Source organism: Schistocerca cancellata, chromosome 8, assembly GCF_023864275.1.
Source record: "Schistocerca cancellata isolate TAMUIC-IGC-003103 chromosome 8, iqSchCanc2.1, whole genome shotgun sequence".
NCBI lineage: Eukaryota > Metazoa > Arthropoda > Insecta > Orthoptera > Acrididae > Schistocerca > Schistocerca cancellata.
In genome coordinates, this window is record NC_064633.1 from 131,260,187 (window position 1) to 131,284,888 (window position 24,702).

General features: G+C 46.4%; 1 protein-coding gene across 1 annotated transcript in view; it reads left to right on the plus strand.

Annotated features, from left to right (window-relative positions):
• LOC126095421 (protein O-mannosyl-transferase TMTC2-like) overlaps positions 1 to 24,702 on the plus strand; it is a 1,040,622-nt gene that overhangs the window by 979,273 nt on the left and 36,647 nt on the right. Inside the window, exon 17 of the mRNA XM_049910218.1 lies at positions 23,712 to 23,896. Coding sequence (XP_049766175.1) covers positions 23,712 to 23,896 — 185 coding nt within the window. The remainder of the gene's footprint in view (positions 1 to 23,711; positions 23,897 to 24,702) is intronic.

Sequence of the window (24,702 nt, forward strand, 5' to 3'; positions counted from 1 at the left end):
GCCTGCGATGGTGTACTCAACGACGAACCTGGGTGCACGAATGGCAAAACGTGATTTTTTCGGATGAATCCAGGTTCTGTTTACAGCATCATGATGGTCGCATCCGTGTTTGGCGATATCGCGGTGAACACACATTGGAAGCGTGTATTCGTCATCGCCATACTGGCGTATCACCCGGCGTGATGGTATGGGGTGCCACTGGTTACACGTCTCGGTCACCTCTTGTTCGCAATGGCGGCACTTTGAACAGTGGACGTTACATTTCAGATGTGTTACGACCCGTGGCTCCACCCTTCATTCGATCCCTGCGAAACCCTTCATTTCAGCTGGATAATGCACGATCGCATGTTGCAGGTCCTGTACGGGCCTTTCTGGATACAGAAAATGTTCGACTGCTGCCCTGGGGAGCACATTCTGCAGATCTCTCACCAATAGAAAACGTGTGGTCAATCGTGGCCGAGCAACTGGCTCGTCACAATCCGCCAGTCACTACTGTTGATGAACTGTGGTATCGTGTTGAAGCTGCATGGACAGCTGTATCTGTACACGCCATCCGAGCTCTGTTTGACTCAATGCTCAAGCGTATCAAGGCCGTTATTACGGCCAGAGGTGGTTGTTCTCCATACTGATTTCTCAGTATCTATGCACCCAAATTGCGTGAAAATGTAAACACTTGTCAGTCCTAGTATAATATATTTGTCCAATGAGTACCCGTTTATTATCTGCATTTCTTCTTGGTGTAGCAATTTTAATGGCCAGTAGTGTAGATGAAATAACTGTTCTCTCCGGTCACACGATCCTTCGGGAAACTACAGGGGTCTCCTGCCCAGATCGTCGGCAAGAAGGTAGACTCTTTGATGAACCCGGCAGATACACAGAGAGAGCACGCTTAGCTTGCCGAGTCCGCTTGGCACAGGGCGGTCGCAGGCAAGTCGTTTATTAGCTGCAGTGAGGGACGGAGGGTGCGTGCCCCTCTATTTGCTCGGTTGGGGGTGGGGCGCAGTTATCGCCGGAATTAATGCGCACATCCCTCAGCTGGCGGCGGCACGCGACCCATCTTCCACAGCCTCCCCCCGTCCAGGGGTTCGCGGAATCCCTATCTAAAGAAGCAGAGAGCAAAGATGCTAACAAAGCCATTGAGGGGACAATCAGCCGCGCTTGTTGAGGCTCCTGACTCCAGCTGTAAATAAACCGCGCCAGCCTCAATTTGCCGGCTGTTCCTATGTCGTTTCATGCTTTATAACCCCGCGCGGTAGCACGCTCACAATGGCTTCGTTACCGCCACACATGAAGCGCCACACCGCGTAACGTCTAACAGAGACCTGCGACACCGCGCTACACTTGTCACGATTCGCAATAGTCATCGTTTTGTACAATCTAACTTTTTCTTTCGCAGTTCTGAGAGAAATAAGAGTAACCTGCAGGAAAAGAACTAGAGCAGTAAGAGTGGTACACCAAGAACAAAGTGCTCGTATTAAAAAGGGTGTAAGACAGGGATGCAGTTTTTCGCCCCTACTCTTCGACGTATACATCGAAACAGCACTAACGAAAATAAGAGTGGATCAAGAGAGGGATTAAAATTCATCTGAATTGATGTCAATGATAAGATTTTCTGAGGACACTGCTGTCCACAGTGAAAGTGACGAAAAATTACAGCACCTGTTCTGGGGAATTTACGGTCTGATGAGTAAAGAATACGGATTGAGCGTCGGGATCAGCCGAGCGGTCAGGGGCGCTGCAGTCATGGATTGTGCGGCTGGTCCCGACGGAGGTTCGAGTCCTCCCTCGGGCATGGGTGTGTGTGTTTGTCCTTAGGATAATTGAGGTTAAGTAGTGTGTAAACTTAGGGACTGATGACCTTAGCAATTAAGTCCCATACGATTTCACACACATTTGAATATTTTTTTGAACGGATTGAGCTGAAACAAAAAGAAAGACGAGAGTAATCAGATCTAGTACTAATGAGATTAGTAATAAACTTAACATGAAAATTTGGGACCCGACGTAGATGAAGTTAAGGAATTCTGTCTTGGGATCTAAATAACACATGACGGACGAATTAAAAAAAAAAAGGGGCCAAGTGCGAATAGGGATCGCGCACTGAGAGTTCCGTGGAAACTTAATTATGTGTGTACGTAGTTCATCCATCCTGGAAGTCAAGAATGTCAACGATTTTTGCCTGTTATCGATCCTGATAGTGGCAATAAATTGGGAATTCCAAGACCGTATCAAAATCTTTGCAGCAGTTCCTCAGAGTTAAGCGGACGTACAAAAGGAAACGAGCAGGGGACTTCAGTTCACATATGTAGAGAGAGAAGATTTAATAAAGCATTTTTATTTACTAAGTAAAACATAACTACAACTTATATTTGCATGCAGTAATGTTCGCAAATTATGCTTTTGACAGATAATGAATGGAATCTATGTTCAAATGTGAAAAGATAATTTTATGTGATGTAATTCAAGATTTTTTATTTTGCTTGTATTGTGACACCATTCTTTTTGCCGAATTTCATGTTTCTGCCGCTCAACAGGTTTTGATAAGTGTTTTTGCGAGTATCAAAATACGTGACATTTGAGATCGAACCTTTTGATTGCATTGACTTAGGAGCTTACATTTTTTACGCCGCAAAGGGGTTATAGACCTCAGTGTGTGCCGTAAATTTGAAGTTGATAGGCCACACTCTTCCAGAGAAAAAGGATCTAAACAAACGAATAGCCAAACAGACAGATGGATAAAAAATGACAAAAAGATATTTTTCGTGTTATGTAATTATGAATTAACAATTTTCGGATTTTTTCCTTTATTTGTACTGTGAAGTATTGCTTGATCCCAAATTTCATAGTTATAGATCAACGGCAAGCACCCTGCAAGTCTTGATGAGTGAGTTTTCCAGTATCAAAGTACGTGACATAAATGACCGTATCTTTTATTAAGTTTCTTAGAGGCTTAAAAATTTTACGCGTCCAAGAGACCATATATCTTAATATCTGATATAAATTTGAACTTGATAGGTCTACACGTTCAAGGGAGCAAGGATTTTAACAGTCGGACAACAAAGCTACCCTATAAGGATTCCGTTTTCACAGGCTGAGGCACGGAACTCTGCAAAGTAGATGAAAAGCACATTAGCATAGACAAAGAGAGCATTCCTGACCATAAGTTTGCTGGTGTCTGACATCTGCCTTAACCTGAGGAGGAAATTTCTGAGAATGTACGTTTGGACCACAGCAATGTATGGACGTGAATCAAGGATTGCTGGAGAAAAGGAAAAGAAGAAAATAAAAGTGGTTGAGTTATGGTCCTACAGAATAACGTTGAAAATCAGGTGAACTGGTAAGATAAAGTATAAGTTCGTTCTCCGCAGAAACGGCGAAGAAAGGATGATATGGGGAACGCTGACAAGAAGAAGGGGTAGGATAATAGGTCATCTATTAAGACATCAAGGAATAATTTCCATGGAATTAAAGCGAATTGTAGAGCGTTAAAAGTGCACGGGAAGACAGAGCTTGGAACACATCGAACAAATAATTGAAGACGTTGAGTACAAGTGTTAGTCTGAGATGAATAGTTTGGTTCAAAAATGGCTCAAGTGGCTCTGAGAACTATGGGACTTAACATCTTAGGTCATCAGTCCCCTAGAACTTAGAACTACTTAAACCTAACTAATCTAAGGACATCACACACATCCGTGCCCGAGGTAGGATTCGAACCTGCGACCGTAGCAGTCCCGCGGTTCCGGACTGATGCGCCTAGAACCGCACGGCCACCGCGGCCGGCGAATAGTTTGGCACAAGAGAGGGATTCGTGGTACGATTACTCAGTCAGTTGTTGGCTGCATAGTAAACTATGTCTAAGTTCAACAGGGAACGTATATGATGTCGTCTGCTATGTGTCGAATGTTATCACGCTAGCTATAGAAGCTTCCGCTGTAACTCTACGTAAGTGGTGTTACTGTTCGGCAGCTTACAGGGATGACAGGCGTCGCGCTATTGTTTGACATACATATACCCAGAAAAATTTAAATACTTTTTACACGCGATGCGTAATCGCATCCAATCATTTCCCGTGTCCAGCACGTAGTAAAAGTCAGACGTTCTGAGGTTAGTTCAGCTGACTTTAACTATTGTTTCTAAACTCGGTGAGATTCTAGCGATTAACAATGAGTTGAAGAGTCACTTACGCTTTCCGCGTAAACACAAGGTACCAGTATTATCACTTTCAAACCTGAACTGACATATGATTACATTTTCACGCAATTTGGGTGCATAGATCCAGAGAAATCAGTACCAAGAACAACCACCTCTGGCCGTAATAACGGCCTTCGTACGCCTGGGCATTGAGCCAAACAGAGCTTGGATGGCGTGTACAGGTACAGCTGCCCATGCAGCTTCAACACGATACCACAGTTCACCAATAGTGACTGGCGTATTGTGACGAGCCAGTAGCGCGGCCACCATTGACCAGACGTTTTCAATTGGTGAGACATCTGGAGAATGCGCTGGCCAGGACAGCAGTCGAACATTTTCTGTATCCAGAAAGGCCCGTACAGGATCTGCAACATGCGCTCGTGCATTATCCTGTGGAAATGTAGGGTTTCGCAGGGATCGAATGAAGGGTAGAGCCACGGGTCGTAACACATCTGAAATGTAACGTCCACTGTTCAAAGCGCCGTCAATGCGAACAAGAGGTGGCCGAGACGTGTAACCAATGGCACCCCATACCATCACGCCGGGCGATACGCCAGTATGGCGATGACGAATACACGCTTCCAATGTGCGTTCACCCCGATGTCGCCAAACACGGATGGGACCATCATGATACTATAAACAGAACCTGTATTCATCCGAAAAAATGACGTTTTGGCATTCGTGCACCCAGGTTCGTCGTTGAGTACACCATCGCAGGCGCTCCTGTCTGTGATGCAGCGTCAAGGGTAACCGCAGCCATGGTCTCCGCGCTGATAGTCCGTACTGCTGCAAACGTCGTCGAACTGTTGGTGCAGATGGTCGTTGTCTTGCAAACGTCCCCATCTGTTGGCTCAGGGATCGAGACGTGGCTGCACGATCCGTTACAGCCATGGGGGTAAGGTGCCTGTCATCTCGACTGCTAGTGATACGAGGCCGTTGGGATCTCCAGCACGGCGTTCCGTATTACCCTCCTGAACCCAACGATTCCATATTCTGCTAACAGTCATTGGATCTCGACCAACGCGAGCAGTAATGTCGCGATATGATAAACCGCAATCGCGATAGGCTACAATCCGACCTTTATCAAAGTCGGGAACGTGATGGTACGCATTTCTCCTCCTTACACGAGGCATCACAACAACGTTTCACCAGGCAACGCCGGTCAACTGCTGTTTGTGTATGAGAAATCGTTTGGAAACTTTCCTCATGTGAGCACGTTGTAGGTGTCGCCGCCGGCGCCAACTTTGTGTGAATGCACTGAAAAGCTAATCATTTGCATATCACAGCATCTTCTTCCTGTCGGTTAAATTTCGCGTCTATAGCATGTCATTTTCATGGTGTAGCAATTTTAATGGCCAGTAGTGTACATTCGCAGCTTAATCAGATTCTATCATGCCGAACCTCACGGTTAGGAACACTACTGAATTTCTTAAACTGTATAAATTTCGGAACGAGCTAACCGCGACATGTCTCAGCAGTTAGACTTACCGACGCAGGCAAGGTGTTAACAACATTGTCTCCCGTCGGACCATCTCCTGCGTCCTATGGCAAAACCGGAACTCAACTAACTGACAGTGTCAAAATCTCCAGGAACCACGTCACAGATAAAATACAACGAGTTTTTGACTTCAAAGTAATGTTCACATTGTAGAAAATACCTCTCGTGGGGTCGTATGGCGGTCGGGTATCTGCAGTGGTGGAATATCTCTGGACTCCGCCGTCGCTGCTGTTCAATCTCTGCTTTGCTGCACAGTTGATGGGTTTCCCAGCAGTTTGTAGATATGAATATCTACAACATATACACAAAAATGCTTAGGCAACTATTACAACGTTATTAGATTAGAATCCGTATTTCTTCTCTATAACTCATATGACGCAGCACGTATGTAGAGCCGAACAACGTCTTTTAATGTACGTGAAATTTGACATAGTACAGTAGTCAGTGTCAACTCTTACACAACCGACAGTATTAGGAAAAATTTACAGACTCGCAGTTTTAATGGGTGTCAAAAAATGACTAAGGTTTTGATAGGTCGAAAGAGAAAAAAGACAAGTCCAATAAACTTGGGCCCGAAGACATATACTTTCTGAGATCGGAAAACTTACCGGAGGGTTGGTTGCGGATATGGACAAGTTGTTGTATTGTCACTGTGTCGACGGGATCAACAAAGTTTTCTTAGAGATTTAGTTACGGACTATTCGGAGGATTAGATAGTCTGCAGTTACTTGTGTGACAGTTGTGTCGTGAAGTTTCAGTCGTATTAGTGAATGTTATTGTACAATAAAACACACATAACTGTTTACGTCATCGGCTTCGTGTTTACTGTTGTTGCACTGTTGCTACGTACGAATTATTCAGTACAATGTCTTTTTCTTTTCCACCACTTGTTAGCAACTCATGCCTAGTATTCGACAAGTGATGCGGTAGATTTAATTTTCTGCTTTGGTTTAGCGAATAAGAGTAGCATGGGAAACCTATGCCTTCCACCTTGAAAAATATTCTCTCGCGGAGTACAGCCTGATACGCTGTTTGGCTGACTTTTCCAGTTTCCTTGGTGACACAGCTTCTCCAGAAACCCAAGGGTAAACAGGGAAAGGCTTCGCTCCCTCCTCACTCTGGGAAAAAGCGTGTGCTGCATACAGTGGTAAAAAATCCTGGAACCAATGTGCGCCGATTAGTAGCAGAGAAAGGCTCACGTTTGGGCGGTACGTCATAAAATATATCAACTGAACTGCCATAGGTCCACAAGACCCCAGAGGCAGGCTGCAGTTCTGCCGATGACTACTGAAGTGTGGTGGACATCGTATCTAAGATTTTATTTATTGACGAGGAATGTTTCACAAGAAAAGGTGTTCGTTATCAGTACCGTGCCGTCCGAACAAGACACAGCCAGGGCAAAGGCACCACAGGCGCAAAGGTGCGAGATGGTTCCAGTGCCACAGAAATTCGTCACTTGCGCGAGTTCCACCAGCGGCACGGGCGGCGTTGAAGATGACAATATCGACTTCGCAGTACAATTCCCATGAAAATATGGAGATAGTTATGGTCATGGAACTCCGATTTTTAAAACATATCAACTTCTTTTTTTTTTTAGTGGAACTGTAGAATAGATCACAACAATAGAGATATTTTCCTTTTACTTTTCAAATATATGTAAATTAAATTTTAACTACGAGAAAATTAATCGTCTGTGCAATAATAAAAATCTGAGGTGACATCTTAGGTCTTCGAGGATACGTTCACCTTGTACGTCTAGTAAAAAACATAATGATGTTTACAACGAATGAACAAAGCGATGGCTGAGAACCTAATATTCGAAATTCTAAGAGGGTATTTGCGGACCCATGTTTACTGTGACATTTTCCACTTCTGCTATCGTATACTTTCACCCGTGTCAGTTTCACTGTTCATCATGCTGTTAGCATGTTCGCTTCAATAAAGTACAAGATGTACATAAAGTCCGGGAACACTTTCTATTATTTATTCCACAAGAACCAAACATTGTACAGATATCATAGATATGTCATTTTGAAGACAAACCCTGAAAGTTTTTTTTTTCATGTATACCGCCACAGTGTAGTTTGGTAATTTGCCGATAGTCAGCGTTAGTCGCAAACATGGCGAGTTCAAGTGCGGCGCGAACTTTTGTGTGTCTGAGTTCGACAAAAACAAGTGTTCTACAGCTGTTCAACGGATGTTTAGAACCATGTACGGTAAGAAGCCACTAACAAGGAAGGCCATTTACCACTGACATAACAAATTCGTTACGACGGGTTGCTTGTGTCCGGCAAAGAGAAGTGGACGTCCCAGGGTGAGTGAAGTGAATGTAGAGCGCGTACGAAAGACATTTATAAGGAGTCCAAAGAAATCGGTGCGTCGTGCATCCCGTGTACTCGAAATGGCTCCAATGACAGTGTGGAAAGACCTGCGACAGAAGCTGTCTATGAAACCATTCAAATTGTAGCTAGTGCAGAAGCTCAATGACGACAACAAAGACAAGCGTTTTGAGTTTTGTTCGGAGTTGCAACAGTTGCATGAGGATGGGATTGGCATTGCTGATCGCTTAATTTTTAGCGACGAAGCCACTCTTCACACTAATGGGAAAGTGAACAGGCTTAATTGTCGAATCTGGGGTACAAAGCATCCACACGAATGCATTGAATTTGAGCGTGGTTCCCCAAAGGTATATGTTTTTTGTGCCTCGTAACGTCGAAAATTGTACGGGCCATTCTTATTCGCCGAGAGCATTACCACTGGATATTCCTACTTGGACATGTTGCAGCAATGGCTGATGCCTCAAATGCAATCGGACTTCCCGTTCATCTTTCAGCAGGATGAGTCTCAATTCCATTTTCATCGTGAAGTTCGTGGGTACCTGATCACGGAGCTGCCGCACTGATGGATCGGCCGTGCGACAAAAGGGGACAGCTGTTTCATGAAATCGCCTCCCCGGTCACGAGATCTCACTCCATGTGACTTTTTTCTGTGGGGACGCATTAAAGATCTGGTGTATGTACCGCCTCTACCTCGTGATATAGCAGAGCTCCGGGCGAGAATACGGGAAGCGACTGCCATAGTCGACGATGCCATGAGCATGGCAGGCAAGAATTCTATTACCGCATTGACGTCTGCCGGATCACTCACTGTTCGCATATCGAATGTCTGTAAAAAAAAATTAAAAAATCTTTCAAAGTTTCTCTTCAAAATGCACGAGGTGCATTCAAGTTCTAAGGCCTCCGATTTTTTTTCTCCTGACTGGAAAGAGATAGAAACATGCGCATTGTTTTAAAATGAGGCCGCGTTCATTGTCAATACGTCCCAGAGATGGCAGCACCGTACGACAGATGGAATTTTACCGCCAGCGGCGAGAATGAGAACTTTTTTAAATACTTAAAATGGCGACGTTTTCCTTACTTGAACAGCGTGTAATCATTCGTTTTCTGAATTTGCGTGGTGTGAAACCAATTGAAATTCATCGACAGTTGAAGGAGACATGTGGTGGTGGAGTTATGGATGTGTCGAAAGTGCGTTCGTGGGTGCGACAGTTTAATGAAGGCAGAACATCCTGTGACAACAAACCGAAACAACCTCGGGCTCGCACAAGCCGGTCTGACGACATGATCGAGAAAGTGGAGAGAATTGTTTTGGGGGATCGCCGAATGACTGTTGAACAGATCGCCTCCTGAGTTGGCATTTCTGTGGGTTCTGTGCACACAATCCTGCATGACGACCTGAAAATGCGAAAAGTGTCATCCAGGTGGGTGCCACCAATGCTGACGGACGACCACATGGCTGCCCGTGTGGCATGTTGCCAAGCAGTGTTGACGCGCAACGACAGCATGAATGGGACTTTCTTTTCGTCGGTTGTGACAATGGATGAGACGTGGATGCCATTTTTCAATCCAGAAACAAAGCGCCAGTCAGCTCAATGGAAGCACACAGATTCACCGCCACCAAAAAAATTTCGGGTAACCCCCAGTGCTGAAAAAATGATGGTGACCATGTTCTGGGACAGCGAGGGCGTAATCCTTGCCCATTGCGTTCCAAAGGGCACTACGGTAACAGGTGCATCCTACGAAAATGTTTTGAAGAACAAATTCCTTCCTGTACTGCAACAAAAACGTCCGGGAAGGGCTGCGCATGTGGTGTTTCACCAAGACAACGCACATCGAGCTAACGTTACGCAACAGTTTCTTCGTGATAACAACTTTGAAGTGATTCCTCATGCTCCCTACTCACCTGACCTGGCTCCTAGTGACATTTGGCTTTTTCCAACAATGTAAGACACTCTCCGTGGCCGCACATTCACCAGCCGTGCTGCTATTGCCTCAGCGATTTTCCAGTGGTCAAAACAGACTCCTAAAGAAGCCTTCGCCGCTGCCATGGAATCATGGCGTCAGCGTTGTGAAAAATGTGTACGTCTGCAGGGCGATTACGTCGAGACGTAACGCCAGTTTCATCGATTTCGGGTGAGTAGTTAATTAGAAAAAAAATCGTAGGCCTTAGAACTTGAATGCACCTCGTATGACATCTGTACAATGTTTAGTTCTTGTGCAATAAATAATTGAAAGTGTTCCGGTACTTTACGTACACCCTGCAGTTGCAAAGACTTAGACAACCACTATGTTGAGCGCCTTAAATAGATAGCAACATAAAACGTGCTAGGTTTGGGAAGGGCGAGTCACTGCAGCGGCGCACCAGCTGCTTCCCCAGTGACTGGCGGGCGCCAGCAGATGTTGTACGTGCCCTGCCCGGCCAGTGGAGGGCCCTCAGCCCTCAGCTTCCAGCTGCGCGGCCAACGGTTGGACAGAGCCCCGATAACTCCGCTGTTCCCGCCCGTTGCTCGGGCGACCGTATCCAGTGGCCGCGGCGCGCGGGCCGCTTCGTTAAAAACCGCCCGTCCGCTCATTACAAGCGCTGCCATTGTTGTCAGACACTTTTGTTTCCGCGGCCTGCCGGTATTGGCGCTCCACGCTCCCTCGTTAAGCTGATGTTCGTTAGACGTGTGTGGCCCCATATTCACACGTACACGATGCGCAGATACCCTGGCTGACGTCGGTAAGTATCGTTAAAATTTTGCTCGGATGTTCCCACGGCGCACTTGATCGTCATCTCTAACGTGATTTTTTTTTTTTTTTTTTGTTATTTGGATTTCAGTGTTATCCATCATACATACTTTAGTCTGTGGAGAAAATTCAAATTAGCAGATTCAAAACTCATGCAACCACTATGTTTTCCACAGTAAATTTTTAACAGTTAGAATTATTTATAAACAGTCTTGATCGCAGCCGATGTGAACTTTTGACTGGTTTCGGTCTTTTAATTAAGGGCCATCATCAGAGTTTGCGCTGTAATAACAAAAGTAAAACTGCTATATTACATAGAGAAGCCAATGATGTAAAAGTATGCTCTGAAACGATGCATCATTAGCCATTTGGATGACGGCGATGGCGCCTGACCCGCTGTGGATGCCTCAGTTACTGTAACTTTTTTTTTCTTTATTGTGATTTCATACCCCTGTCCCATATGGGCAGGGGAGGGCTGTCAGCAGCACAATCCGCCGCTCTTCAGCCGAGTGACACGACAACTAAAACAAGAATAAAATAATACATACATAAGGAGATAAAAAAGGGGATCATAAAACAGAGTAAGGGGAGAAAATGGAGGTAAAAATACACTGACATGTAGACGTTCATTGGGGACAGTTAAAAAAGTCACCAGAAAGTTAAAAAACACAGTTGGCGATTCTTAAAACACAGAGAAGACACTGGATGAGCATGCACAGGTTAAAAGTTGGCCACAGTATTAAAAACACTCCGAAACAACACACTTAAAACCCACTTGGAGCACACACGACGAAGAATAAAACTACCAGGTGGGACCTGCCGAGGGAAAGGTCAGAGAGGATGGAAAAGGAGGGGAGAGCATGGGGCAGCTGGGGAAGCGGCGGGATGAAGAGAGGAGGGGCAACCGTGGGTTCCGGAAGAGGCAGGAGACACATGGGGCGGGAGAGGAAAAGGGAAGACAGGGCAGGAGGGAGCGCAGAGACACTGAAAGAAGGCACAAGAGACGGAGGGGGAGCAGGAGGGGAAATCAGCTCAGAAGGAGGGGGGAGGAGAGGGAGCCCTGAGGAGGAGGCAGGAAGAGGGGGTTAGAGTTGGTAGGAAGGGTAGATGTCAGGGCGAAGCTCATCATCCGGGAGGGGTAGACGGTGGATGTTGTGTTGGGGAAGGAGATGGAGGGTGTGGAGATGGAGAGAGGGAGGGACACAACGGTAAAGGCGCGGCAACTGGTTGGGAGTGGAGAGGAAGGGAGACACCAGGGGGTGAGGGGGATCAAGGCAGCGGACAATATATAGTGTGCGGATGTGTTCAAGGAAAAGGAGAAGGTGGGGGAAGGGGATGAGGTCATAGAGGATGCGCGTGGGGGACGGAAGGCAGATGCGGAAGGCGAGGCGGAGTGCATGGCGTTCGAGGATTTGGAGGGCTTTTTAGAACTGGGGAGGGGGATGCTGGTGACTATGGTGGCACGAGTTATATAGGGTAGGGAGAGGGCGCCTTCAGCCAATGGGGAACGACTTACGTATCGTTTTGAGTCTTCATCCTTAAATATTTATCTTTTAAATTTAACTAATCAAGAAACAAGTTTATATCACTTTTTGATCACCCGGTATGTTGTGACAATAATAGCACGGTTGACAACTGGACTGAATATATTGCTGATATACATTAGGATCGGACGCTGTTACTGGTAACAGTCTGTTACGAGTAACAAACTCGTCTTTTTGTTTTTTCACATCTGTAACACGAACAATACCAATGGGATAACATAATGCCTGAGCGTCGCCTGTATTCCACAATTTTCGACGAGCGTTTTTCTGCATTGTAGCTTTCAGCTCTGTCAAATTTCCAGAGTGGCTTATTAATCTAATGCTGAACATCCCGCATGAAACAGTAACTAGCTGTATAACTTATCGCGACACATACGTTGACGCGCACGAATTTCAAACGGCTCGGACGGTTGGTTGGTTGGGTTGGGGGAAGAGACAAAAAAGGGAGGTCATCAGTCTCATCGGATTAGGGAAGGACGGAGAAGGAAGTCGGCCGTGCCCTTTCAAAGGAGCCATCCCGGCATTTGCCTGGAGTGATTTAGGGAAACCACGGAAAACCTAAATCAGGATGGCCGGACGCGGGATTGAACCATCGTCCTCCCGAATGCGAGTCCAGTGTGCTAGCCACTGCGCCACCTCGCTCGGTCAAACGGCTCAGAAGTTGTTACTTTTGTTTTTCCTTCCAGCTACCCTAATCATGTATTTCGCCACAGTTGGTCGCATTTAACGTTAGTGCGGCCGCTCTGATCGATCCTATCGTGCCCTCATTAGCAACGGACTCAGATAACGACATACTTGGCTAACGACGAGACAGTGTAAGATAATCTCTCTGGTGTAATGACACATGCTTTGGTTAACGACTATGGATTTTGTGGACGTTCTTCCGACCTAACAACCCGGAATTTTGTGCTCCCAGTAAGCCACGCGCGGTTGAACTTCCCTGTCGCAAAAAATAATTTTTTTTCTAGATGCCTGCTTATCCTCCAAAAACTACGTCCCTGGCTCAATCAATGCATCCCCCAACCACTGAACATAAAAAGAAAAAATTACGCTATAGCGCTTTTCACGACATTCACTGTTGGCATTTAAAATCGCAGCGCTATGAGTATGACATGCAAGAAACGAATTTATTAGGTTTTATCATTTATGTGTTTTATCGGTTACTTTGTGCTGTCTATGCTCTACTCAAACTGTTTAATAATTAAATGCAAAATACGAGGCGCGTTTTTTAAGTAAGTACCGTTTTGAAATTAATAAAAGACGAGTTTCTTGCAGTGGCCATTTTCGCAGCAGTTTAACCACTGCATCACCACTGTTTTGACTTCGTCATCGTCTTGAAGACGCTGACTGCCCAGGTGTTTCTTCAAGTTCAGGAACAGATGGTCGTCACAGCGCGCAAGATCGGGGCTGTACGTAGGGTGATCTAGAGTTTCCCATCGAAAATATGTGATGAGATCTTTGGTCTGATTCGCCACATGCGGACGGGCATTGTCTTGCGGGTAAACGATGCCCTTGCTCAACTTCCATGGACTGTTGCTTTGATTCTGGTGTGACGTAGGCCACCCATGTTTCATCGCCCGTAACAATTTGGCTTAAGAAATCATCACCGTCGTTGTGGTAACGCTGAAGGAAAGTCAATGCACTGTCTAAACGTTTGGTTTTGTGCACATCCGCCAACATTTTCGGTACCCAACGTGCGCACAATTTTCGGTAATTCAAGTGCTCGGTCACAATGCCATACAAAACACTACGAGAAAAATTAGGAAAGTCATCCCGCAAGGAGGAAGTCGTAAAGCGTCTGTTTTCTCTCACCTTATTGTCCACTTCCTGCACCAAAGTTTCATTAACGACCGAAGGATGCCCACTCTGTTGTTCATCAAGCACATTTGTGCGGCCATTTTTAAATGCTCTCACCCACTTTCTTACCATTGCATCACTCATAATGTTCTCTCCGTAAACTGCACAGATCTCACGGTGAATATCGATCGCCAGCCCGTACTTCACAATCGGCGGGACTCACGATTATTGGAGGCATCTTAAAAACTCAGTACACAACGTAAACTAGAAGAATCGGACTGTAATGGGGTCAGTGCGTAGATTAAGGTACAGGCATTCACGTAAAAACAAAATTATTGAAATATCTTAGCACGTCTTTTTTTTAATTGCAAAACGGTACTTCCTTAAAAAACACGCCTCGTACTACGTTACCACAAAGACAAGCCGAAACATTATCATCGCCTGTTAAACACTGTTAAAGGCCTTTGGGATTCAGTACAACAACCCTCCTATGTGGCGTGGACCCGACAGGCCGTTGCCAGGTTTCCGCACGTATCTGGCCCCAGATGTCTATGCACAGAACACGCAGTTTCCGTAAGACACGAGCCGACGGTTGGTGGCCGCATGGCAGTTGCATTCCATAGGGATCAGATGAATCGAGTATGATGTCCAAAACATGTATGAGTTCAGTATAACGCACCTCGGACCACTGTAGCACGATTTTTCCAGGCGGCACTGTCAGTTATATGCTGGAAGATACCATCAACTTGGGGGCCGACATAAGGGAACAAGGGATCAAGTGGTACGCAATAACGTTGACGTAGTCCACAGGCATCATGGTATCTTCGTTTACTACTGCAGGTCCCAGGTGAATGTTCTCCGTAGCACATGAGGCCACCACTCGCCAGCGTCCCTGGCACGGTGCAGGTTTCGCGCAGCCGTTCACCTGGGTGACGCCGTATCCGGTCACGACTGTCGACCTGGTGTAACAAGCAACGCGACACACCCGACCAGACGACACGTTTGCAATGATCCATGACCCAATTTCGGTGATCTCATGCCCACTGCAATCGGAACTGACGACGTTTTTTGGCCAGCAAAGGAAAAAGTAGTCGTCTTCTACGGAGCCCCCTGTTCGGCAACATGCACTGGACGGTGTGCTCCGAAATACGCGTGCCTGCGCCAGCACTGAGCCATAAGTTGCACCGTATCCTGCTTTACAGAGCGGCCAAACCGCGCACAGCCACGTACAACACGTAGTGGCCTACTCATGATTTCACCATCCTGCAACCACTTACGACAGTTGCTCGCGAACAGCGGTATAGCATCGCCGTTTCCGAGATGGCCTTTCCCAATTTCTGTTGTAACGTTGTTGCTTTATTTTGTGGTGTAAAAGCGGTACTGATAGACAATAAAAGCGGGTTAAAAGCTGTGAGCTGTCTGGGGAAGTTAACCTTGCATTACTGCGCAACTGTTTCGCCAGGTATCCAGTCTAGCTTACCAAGTTCCCAACCAGACTAACATTAATTATAATCTTTTAATAGTCATACGACAACCGGTGATATATATATATACACTCCTGGAAATTGAAATAAGAACACCGTGAATTCATTGTCCCAGGAAGGGGAAACTTTATTGACACATTCCTGGGGTCAGATACATCACATGATCACACTGACAGAACCACAGGCACATAGACACAGGCAACAGAGCATGCACAATGTCGGCACTAGTACAGTGTATATCCACCTTTCGCAGCAATGCAGGCTGCTATTCTCCCATGGAGACGATCGTAGAGATGCTGGATGTAGTCCTGTGGAACGGCTTGCCATGCCATTTCCACCTGGCGCCTCAGTTGGACCAGCGTTCGTGCTGGACGTGCAGACCGCGTGAGACGACGCTTCATCCAGTCCCAAACATGCTCCATGGGGGACAGATCCGGAGATCTTGCTGGCCAGGGTAGTTGACTTACACCTTCTAGAGCACGTTGGGTGGCACGGGATACATGCGGACGTGCATTGTCCTGTTGCAACAGCAAGTTCCCTTGCCGGTCTAGGAATGGTAGAACGATGGGTTCGATTACGGTTTGGATGTACCGTGCCCTATTCAGTGTCCCCTCGACGATCACCAGTGGTGTACGGCCAGTGTAGGAGATCGCTCCCCACACCATGATGCCGGGTGTTGGCCCTGTGTGCCTCGGTCGTATGCAGTCCTGATTGTGGCGCTCACCTGCACGGCGCCAAACACGCATACGACCATCATTGGCACCAAGGCAGAAGCGACTCTCATCGCTGAAGACGACACGTCTCCATTCGTCCCTCCATTCACGCCTGTCGCGACACCACTGGAGGCGGGCTGCACGATGTTGGGGCGTGAGCGGAAGACGGCCTAACGGTGTGCGGGACCGTAGCCCAGCTTCATGGAGACGGTTGCGAATGGTCCTCGCCGATACCCCAGGAGCAACAGCGTCCCTAATTTGCTGGGAAGTGGCGGTGCGGTCCCCTACGGCACTGCGTAGGATCCTACGGTCTTGGCGTGCATCCGTGCGTCGCTGCGGTCCGGTCCCAGGTCGACGGGCACGTGCACCTTCCGCCGACCACTGGCGACAACATCGATGTACTGTGGAGACCTCACGCCCCACGTGTTGAGCAATTCGGCGGTACGTCCACCCGGCCTCCCGCATGCCCACTATACGCCCTCGCTCAAAGTCCGTCAACTGCACATACGGTTCACGTCCACGCTGTCGCGGCATGCTACCAGTGTTAAAGACTGCGATGGAGCTCCGTATGCCACGGCAAACTGGCTGACACTGACGGCGGCGGTGCACAAATGGTGCGCAGCTAGCGCCATTCGACGGCCAACACCGCGGTTCCTGGTGTGTCCGCTGTGCCGTGCGTGTGATCATTGCTTGTACAGCCCTCTCGCAGTGTCCGGAGCAAGTATGGTGGGTCTGACACACCGGTGTCAATGTGTTCTTTTTTCCATTTCCAGGAGTGTATATATATATATATATATATATATATATATATATATATATATATATATATATATAAGAGAATTTAAATAAAAAGAAATAAATCAGTTTATAATTGGAAATGTCTTTTAACATTGATCATTGAAATTTTAGCATATTAAATTTGATTCATAACTAAACTGGTGCCTTATTTAGGATTGTGGAAAATGTGAGTTTGTAATCTTATGGAACACATCAAATATGGAGCCAAGATTGGGAGACTGCATACAACACTGCATTCTTAAAATAACACACGAAGAACGTTGAAACATATGCAAGAGGAAATTAACCACAACTAACCGATTCAATTTTCACCCAAAGAAGTTACGTTCGTAGCACAATCCTGTCCGTCATGTAATTACCACACACTGGTATACTAAATTCATACTAACTCTCTGTGAAATCTTCCCAAAAAGAATAGCTGAGCGCTACTTTGATGATTACACCACATGCTTCACGTGGTCAACTTGGTTTACACAAAGCGTGTAACTCCACAATAATTTTGATAATTAAAATAAATTAGATCGAAAAGCAATTTACAAAAGGAAAACCTCGAACTGGTTACTAACGTCTTACTATTAACCTGATGGGTCAAACAATTATATAAGCACGTGGTAGTGGTCTCACAAAGTACACCCCACGTGGGTTGAACATAAAGAAAAGTTGCTATATTGAAAAATATTGTCAAGACGAGATGTTATAATCTCACGCACACTCGCATTTAAGATTGATGATCTTAGTTAGATTTACTGATCAACACATGGTTCCACTTTACTCACAAAGTAGTGACAAAGCAACTACTGGAAAATATTCTGAACTTCACACTCGAAATACACTGCGTTGCAATTTAAGATAACATAGATATTTTAGAGCTAAACCTGAAATAAAGGTGATTAAATTTTCAGTTAGCTGAACTTAAGAAATCCATTGTCCTACGGACTTAGCAGACACGCGCTTAGCCAGAGATCTTACCACTTCAGACGCTCGCCACGGACAGACTGACCTGGTCCCTTCCTGAGGGTGGCTCCCCACTACAAACTGAAGTGGCCAGAGGGGCAGCTTCCTATACCAACATGACAAGGGACGGACAGGACCATACTAAGGATAGAAACCTCTTTGCTTTTAGAAAGCGTAGTTACCTGTTCCGACGTTGGTCCTACTGTTCTCTAGCAGACAGGCTTGTCTGCTACCCTCAAGCATGCAACTAGAAATACATTTGCTCATTCATCCTCTCACACAGAAGGGAAGGGGGATGACAGTATCTTATCATATACAGTAGGTTCCGTATGAGACTGTGTGACATGAATTACATATAAACTGTGTTTTAAAGTGTAGTAGCGTGACAGATCGTTCTTGTTTATGTGTAAAAGTAACACGTTCCACTACTCAGTCTCCCCCCAGATAGTCAGAAACGCCACAGTAAATTTAGAAGAGGAATTTATGCCGTAAATGGCAACATATTTCAGAAATGAACATGAAAGGAATCCAGCAGAGACCTTTCACTGTGCCGCAATGATCTGCCCATTTTCAAAGTCGTTTACACTGAGGTAGCAAAAGACATGGGATACTGATATGCACATACACAAATGGCGCTAGTATCATGTACACAGGATACGAGGGTAATCCCAAAAGTAAGATCTCCTATTTGTTTTATACGCACATAGACCTGTTTATTTCTACAATGGCTTACATCAGTTTATAGCCTGAACATTTACCTAGTTTTTGACATAATCACCATTTCTGTCGATGGATTTTTGTAGACGCTGTGGCAGTTTTTTATGCCCATGTCATACCAGCTCGCCGCCATGCTGTTCAGAAAGCTATGAACTTCTGCTTTCACCTCGTCGTCGGAGCTGAATCGTTTTCCGGCCAAACGTTCTTTTAACTTAGGGAACAGGCGATAGCTACTGGGTACCAAGTCAGGACTATACGGTGGGTGGGTGATTATGTTCCACTGAAACTGTTGCAGGAAAGCAACGGTTTGCCGAGCGATGTGTGGGCGAGCGTTGTCATGGAGAATGTGTACGCCTTTGCTCAACATTCTTCTTCTCCGGTTCTGAATTTCCCGTTTTAGTATTTTCAGTCCCACAGTACCTGTCAGCGTTAATTGTGGTCCCAGTGGGCATAAAGTCGACCAACAATACCCCTATCCGATCCCAAAAAACGGTTGTCATGACTTTACCCGCAGACTGTTAGAATTTCCGCGGCTTCGGCGAAGAATGATGCCAATACTGGCGTGATTGTTGCTTGGTCTCAAGGGTAAAGCAGTATGCCCAGGTTTCGTCACCCGTGACAATTGAGTCCAGAAAGTTGTCCTGTTCAGCTGCAAGGCACTGAAGAAATGCGCGTGAAGCATCAACTCGTTGCAGTCAGCATGCGTGGCACCCATCTTGCGCACACCTTCCGGTAGTTCAATGATTCCGTTAAGATTCTGTGACCGGTGCTTCGGGAAACCTCAGCAACCGACGTGCAGAGATCATCCAGGGTGATCCGCCGATCTTCACGCATGATTTGCTCGACCTTCAACACTGTCTCCACAGAAATTGATGGTCTCCCGCTTCTTTGTTCGTCGTGAATTTCGGTTCGACCAGCTGCAAACTCTCTACACCACTTTTGACATCCATGCACGACTCACCATACACTTCCGTCAATTGGCGGTGTATTTCGATCGGCGCAGTGCCCTTTGCGTTCAAAAACCGAAGAACTGCGCCCAATTCGCACTTGGCGGTAACATCCAACGGGAGCTCCATTCTCAACGGCTGCCAAGTCAAGAATGAGCGCCTCAGCGCGGCGTGCGCATGTTTACACACAACGCATGAAGCACTCTTCATAACAGTGTGACCAACTGCCACACAAACTGAGTTCTGTACTTATAAAAAATAGGAGACCTTACTTTTGAGATTACCCTCGTATAAAAGGGCAGTGCATTGACGGAGCTATCCTGTGTTCTCAGGTAATTCATGTGATAAAGATTCCGACGTTCTTACGGCCGCACGAAGGGAACTGATAGTAGTTGGAGCTAAACGCTTCGGACATTCCATTTCAGAAATCGTTACTGAATTCAATATTGCGAGATCCGCTGTGTCAAGAGTGTGCCGAGAAGACCAAAATTCGCGCATTACATTTCACCGTATCAGTATCCGACGGCCTTCACGTTTCAACCGAGAGCTGTGACGTTTGCGTACAGTTGTCAGTGCTAACAGACAAGCAACACTGCGGGAAGTAACCGCAGAAATCAATGTGGGACGCACGACGAACATATCCTTTAGGACAGAACGGTCAAATTCGGCGTTAATGGGCTATGGCAGCAGACGAGCAACGCGAGTGCCTTTGCTAACGGCACGACATCACCTGCAGCGCCTCTCCTGCGCTAGTGACCGTATTGCTTGGACTCTAGACTAGCGTAAACCGTGACCTGGTCAAATGAGTCCAGATTTTAGTTGGTAAGAGCTGCTGGTAGGGTTCGAGTAAAGCGAAGACACCATGAAGTCACAGGCCCAATTTGCCAACAAGTCACTGTGCAGACTGGTGGTGGCTGTGTAATGGTGTGGGCCGAGTTTTCATGGAAAGGGCTGAGTCCTCTGGTCAATGTTCCGCTATTTCTAGGCCATTTGAAACTTCATGTCAAACAATGACGGAATTTTGATGGATGACAATGCGCCATGTCACCAGACGACAGTTATTCGCGATGGGTTTGAAGAACATTCTGGACAGTTCGAGCGAATGATTTGGCCATCCAGATCACCCGACATGAATCCCATCGGACATTTATGAGACTTAATCCAGAGGTCTGTCAGTGCACGAACTCCTTCACCGGCAACACTTTCGCAATTATAGACGGCTATAGAGGCAGCATGGCTCAATATTTCTGCTGGGAATTGCCAACAACTTGTTGAGACCACACCACGTCGAGCAAAATGGGGTCCAACAGGATATTGGGAGGTATGGTTCAAATGGCTCTGAGCGCTATGGGACTCAACATCTTAGGTCATAAGTCCCCTAGAACACACCCATGCCCGAGGCAGGATTCGAACCTGCGACCGCAGCAGTCCCGCGGTTCCGGACTGCAGCGCCAGAACCGCTAGACCACCGCGGCCGGCATTGGGAGGTATTCCACGGCGTTTTTAACCGCAGTGTATGTAAGTAGGTCTTCCCATTCGCGGCTAGAATAACCCCCCATCCGCGTCTGCTCCAGGTATCTATATCTACATCTACATCCATACTCCACAAGCCACCTGACGGTGTGTGGCGGAGGGTACCTTGAGTACCTATATCGGTTCTCCCTTATATTCCAGTCTCGTATTGTTCGTGGAAAGAAATATTGTCGGTATGCCTCTGTGTGGGTTCTAATCTCTCTGATTTTATCCTCATGGTCTCTTCGGGAGATATACGTAGGAGGGAGCAATATACTGCTTGACTCCTCGGTGAAGGTATGTTCTCGGAACTTCAACAAAAGCCCGTACCGTCTCTCTTGCAGAGTCTTCCACTGGAGTTTATCTATCATCACCGTAACACTTTCGCAATTACTAGATGATCCTGTAACGAAGCGCGCTGATCTCCGTTGGATCTTCTATATCTCTTCTATCAACCCTATCTGGTACGGATCCCACACCTATGAGCAGTATTCAAGCAGTATTCCATTTTAAATCACTCTTAACGCCTACTCCCAGATAATTTATGGAATTAACTGCTTCCAGTTGCTGACCTGCTATACTGTAGCTAAATGATAAAGGATCTGTCTTTCTATGTATTCGCAGCGCATTACACTTGTCTACATTGAGATTTAATTGCCATTCCCTGCACCATGCGTCAATTCGTTGCAGATATTCCAGCATTTCAGTACAATTTTCCATTGTTACAACCTCCCGATATACTATAGCATCATCCGCAAGAAGCCTCAGTCACCTTCCGATGTTATCCACAAGGTCATTTATATATATATTGTGAATAGCAACGGTCCTACGACACTCCCCTGCGGCAGATCTAAAATCACTCTCACTTCGTAAAACTGCTCTCCATTGAGAATGACATGCTGCGTTCTGTTATCTAGGAACTCTTCAATCCAATCACACAATTGGTCTGATAGTCCATATGCTCTTACTTTATTCATTAAACGACTGTGGGAAACTGTATCAAACGCCTTGCGAAAGTCAAGAAACACGGCATCTACCTGGGAACCCGTGTCTATGGCCCTCTGAGTCTCGTGGACGAATACCGCCAGCTGGGTTTCACACGATCGTCTTTTTCGAAACCCATGCTGATTCCTACAGAGCAGATTTGTAGTCTCCAGAAAAGTCATTATACTCGAACATAATACGTGTTCCAAAATTCTACAACTGATCGACCTTAGAGATATAGGTCTATAGTTCTGCACATCTGTTCGACGTCCCCTCTTGAAAACGGGGATGACCTGTACCCTTTTCCAATCTACATCTACATCTGCATCTACATTTATACTCTGCAAGCCACCCAACGGTGTGTGGCGGAGGGCACTTTACGTGCCACTGTCATTACCTCCCTTTCCTGTTCCAGTCGCGTATGGTTCGCGGGAAGAACGACTGCCAGGAAAGCCTCCGTGCGCACTCTAATCTCTCTAATTTTACATTCGTGATTTCCTCGGGAGGTATAAGTAGGGGGAAGCAATATATTCGATACCTCATCCAGAAACGCACCCTCTCGAAACCTGGCGAGCAAGCTACACCGCGATGCAGAGCGCCTCTCTTGCAGAGTCTGCCACTTGAGTTTGTTAAACATCTCCGTAACGCTATCACGCTTACCAAATAACCCTGTGACGAAACGCGCCGCTCTTCTTTGGATCTTCTCTATCTCCTCCGTCAACCCGACCTGGTACGGATCCCACACTGACGAGCAATACTCAAGTATAGGTCGAACAAGTGTTTTGTAAGCCACCTCCTTTTGTTGATGGACTACATTTTCTAAGGACTCTCCCAATGAATCTCAACCTGGTACCCGCCTTACCAACAATTAATTTTATATGATCATTCCACTTAAAATCGTTCCGCACGCATACTCCCAGATATTTTACAGAATTAACTACTACTAGTGTTTGTTCCGCTATCATATAATCATACAATAAAGGATCCTTCTTTCTATGTATTCGCAATACATTACATTTGTCTATGTTAAGGGTCAGTTGCCACTCCCTGCACCAAATGCCTATCCGCTACAGATCTTCCTGCATTTCGCTGCAATTTTCTAATGCTGCAACTTCTCTGTATACTACAGCATCATCCGCGAAAAGGCTCATGGAACTTCCGACACTATCTACTATGTTATTTATACATATATTGGAACGCTACGCTCTTCTAGAGACCTACGGTACAACGCTACAAGAAGGGGGAAAGTTCATTTGCGTACTCTGTGTAAAATCGAACTGGTATCCCATCTGGTCCAGGGGCCTTTCCTCTTTGAGCGAGAAGCCTGTATGCTTTTCCGGTCTGCCTCGTGCGACCGTAGCGGCACCAGGCGCCATTCAGCCCTCTCGGCGTGCAGTGGTGATAATGTTTAGATTCATTAGTGTGATGAAAGTGCCCTGGATGCTTCTCGACACGACCTGTTCTCTCGGCGAGTGTGTCTGAAGCGGCCCGCCTGTGTTGCAGGTCAGTTCCTGCTGAGCCAGCAGCGGCCGGCCGAGGCGGCTGCGGCGCTGACCCGGGCCGCCTCGCTCTCCCCAGAGGCGCTGGCCTACGAGGACGCCATGAACGCCGCCGCCAGCCTCAGACTCGCCGGAGATCTGCGAGCAGCCGAGACCTTCTACCGCATGGCCGTCTCCATGAGGCCTACGGTAGGTACCAGTCGCAAGAGCCACGAAACATGGCGAGCAATAGGACAGCGGAGGTGTCGCAAACCTGTAGCGTCAAAATTGTACACACTACTAGCGGATCAACGTATTCACAAACCAGCGAGCATACCTCATAGTTAAAGGCTCTGAGGTCGACTGTCCCAAAAGATACGAGGCGTGTTTCTTAAGTGAATACCGTTTTGAAATTAAAAAAAAACGTGCTAAGATATCTCAATAATTTTATTTTTACATGAAAGCCAGTACCTTAATCTACTTTCCTACATAATTTCCGTCAATATTGAGGCACTTGTTTTTGTGTTAGCAGAAGAGCCAACACCGTGTTACGAGTGGAGGCCGAAATGCACGCGTTTTAGCTCACGCAGGCTGGCGTGAGGAGGGAAGAACTATACTGACGTGAGGTCTGGAACATGACAAGGAATTAGAATTCAGAAAGCGGACGTAATTAGTTTGATACTTAACAGTAATCCATTAATGATGAACGTCGCTCTTGACGGTACATGATTCACGATATTATCTGTTTAGAATACATTCTTGAAGATAATAATTATAGTAACGGAATATGGCGCCTTGCTAGGGCGTAGCAAATGACGTAGCTGAAGGCTATGCTAAACTGTCGTCTCTGCAAATGAGAGCGTATGCAGAAAGTGAACCATCGCTATTAAAGTCGGCTGTACAACTGGGGCGAGTACTAGGGAGTCTCTCTAGACTAGACCTGCCGTGTGGCGGCGCTCGGTCTGCAATCACTGATAGTGGCGACACGCGGGTCCGACGTATACTAACGGATCGCG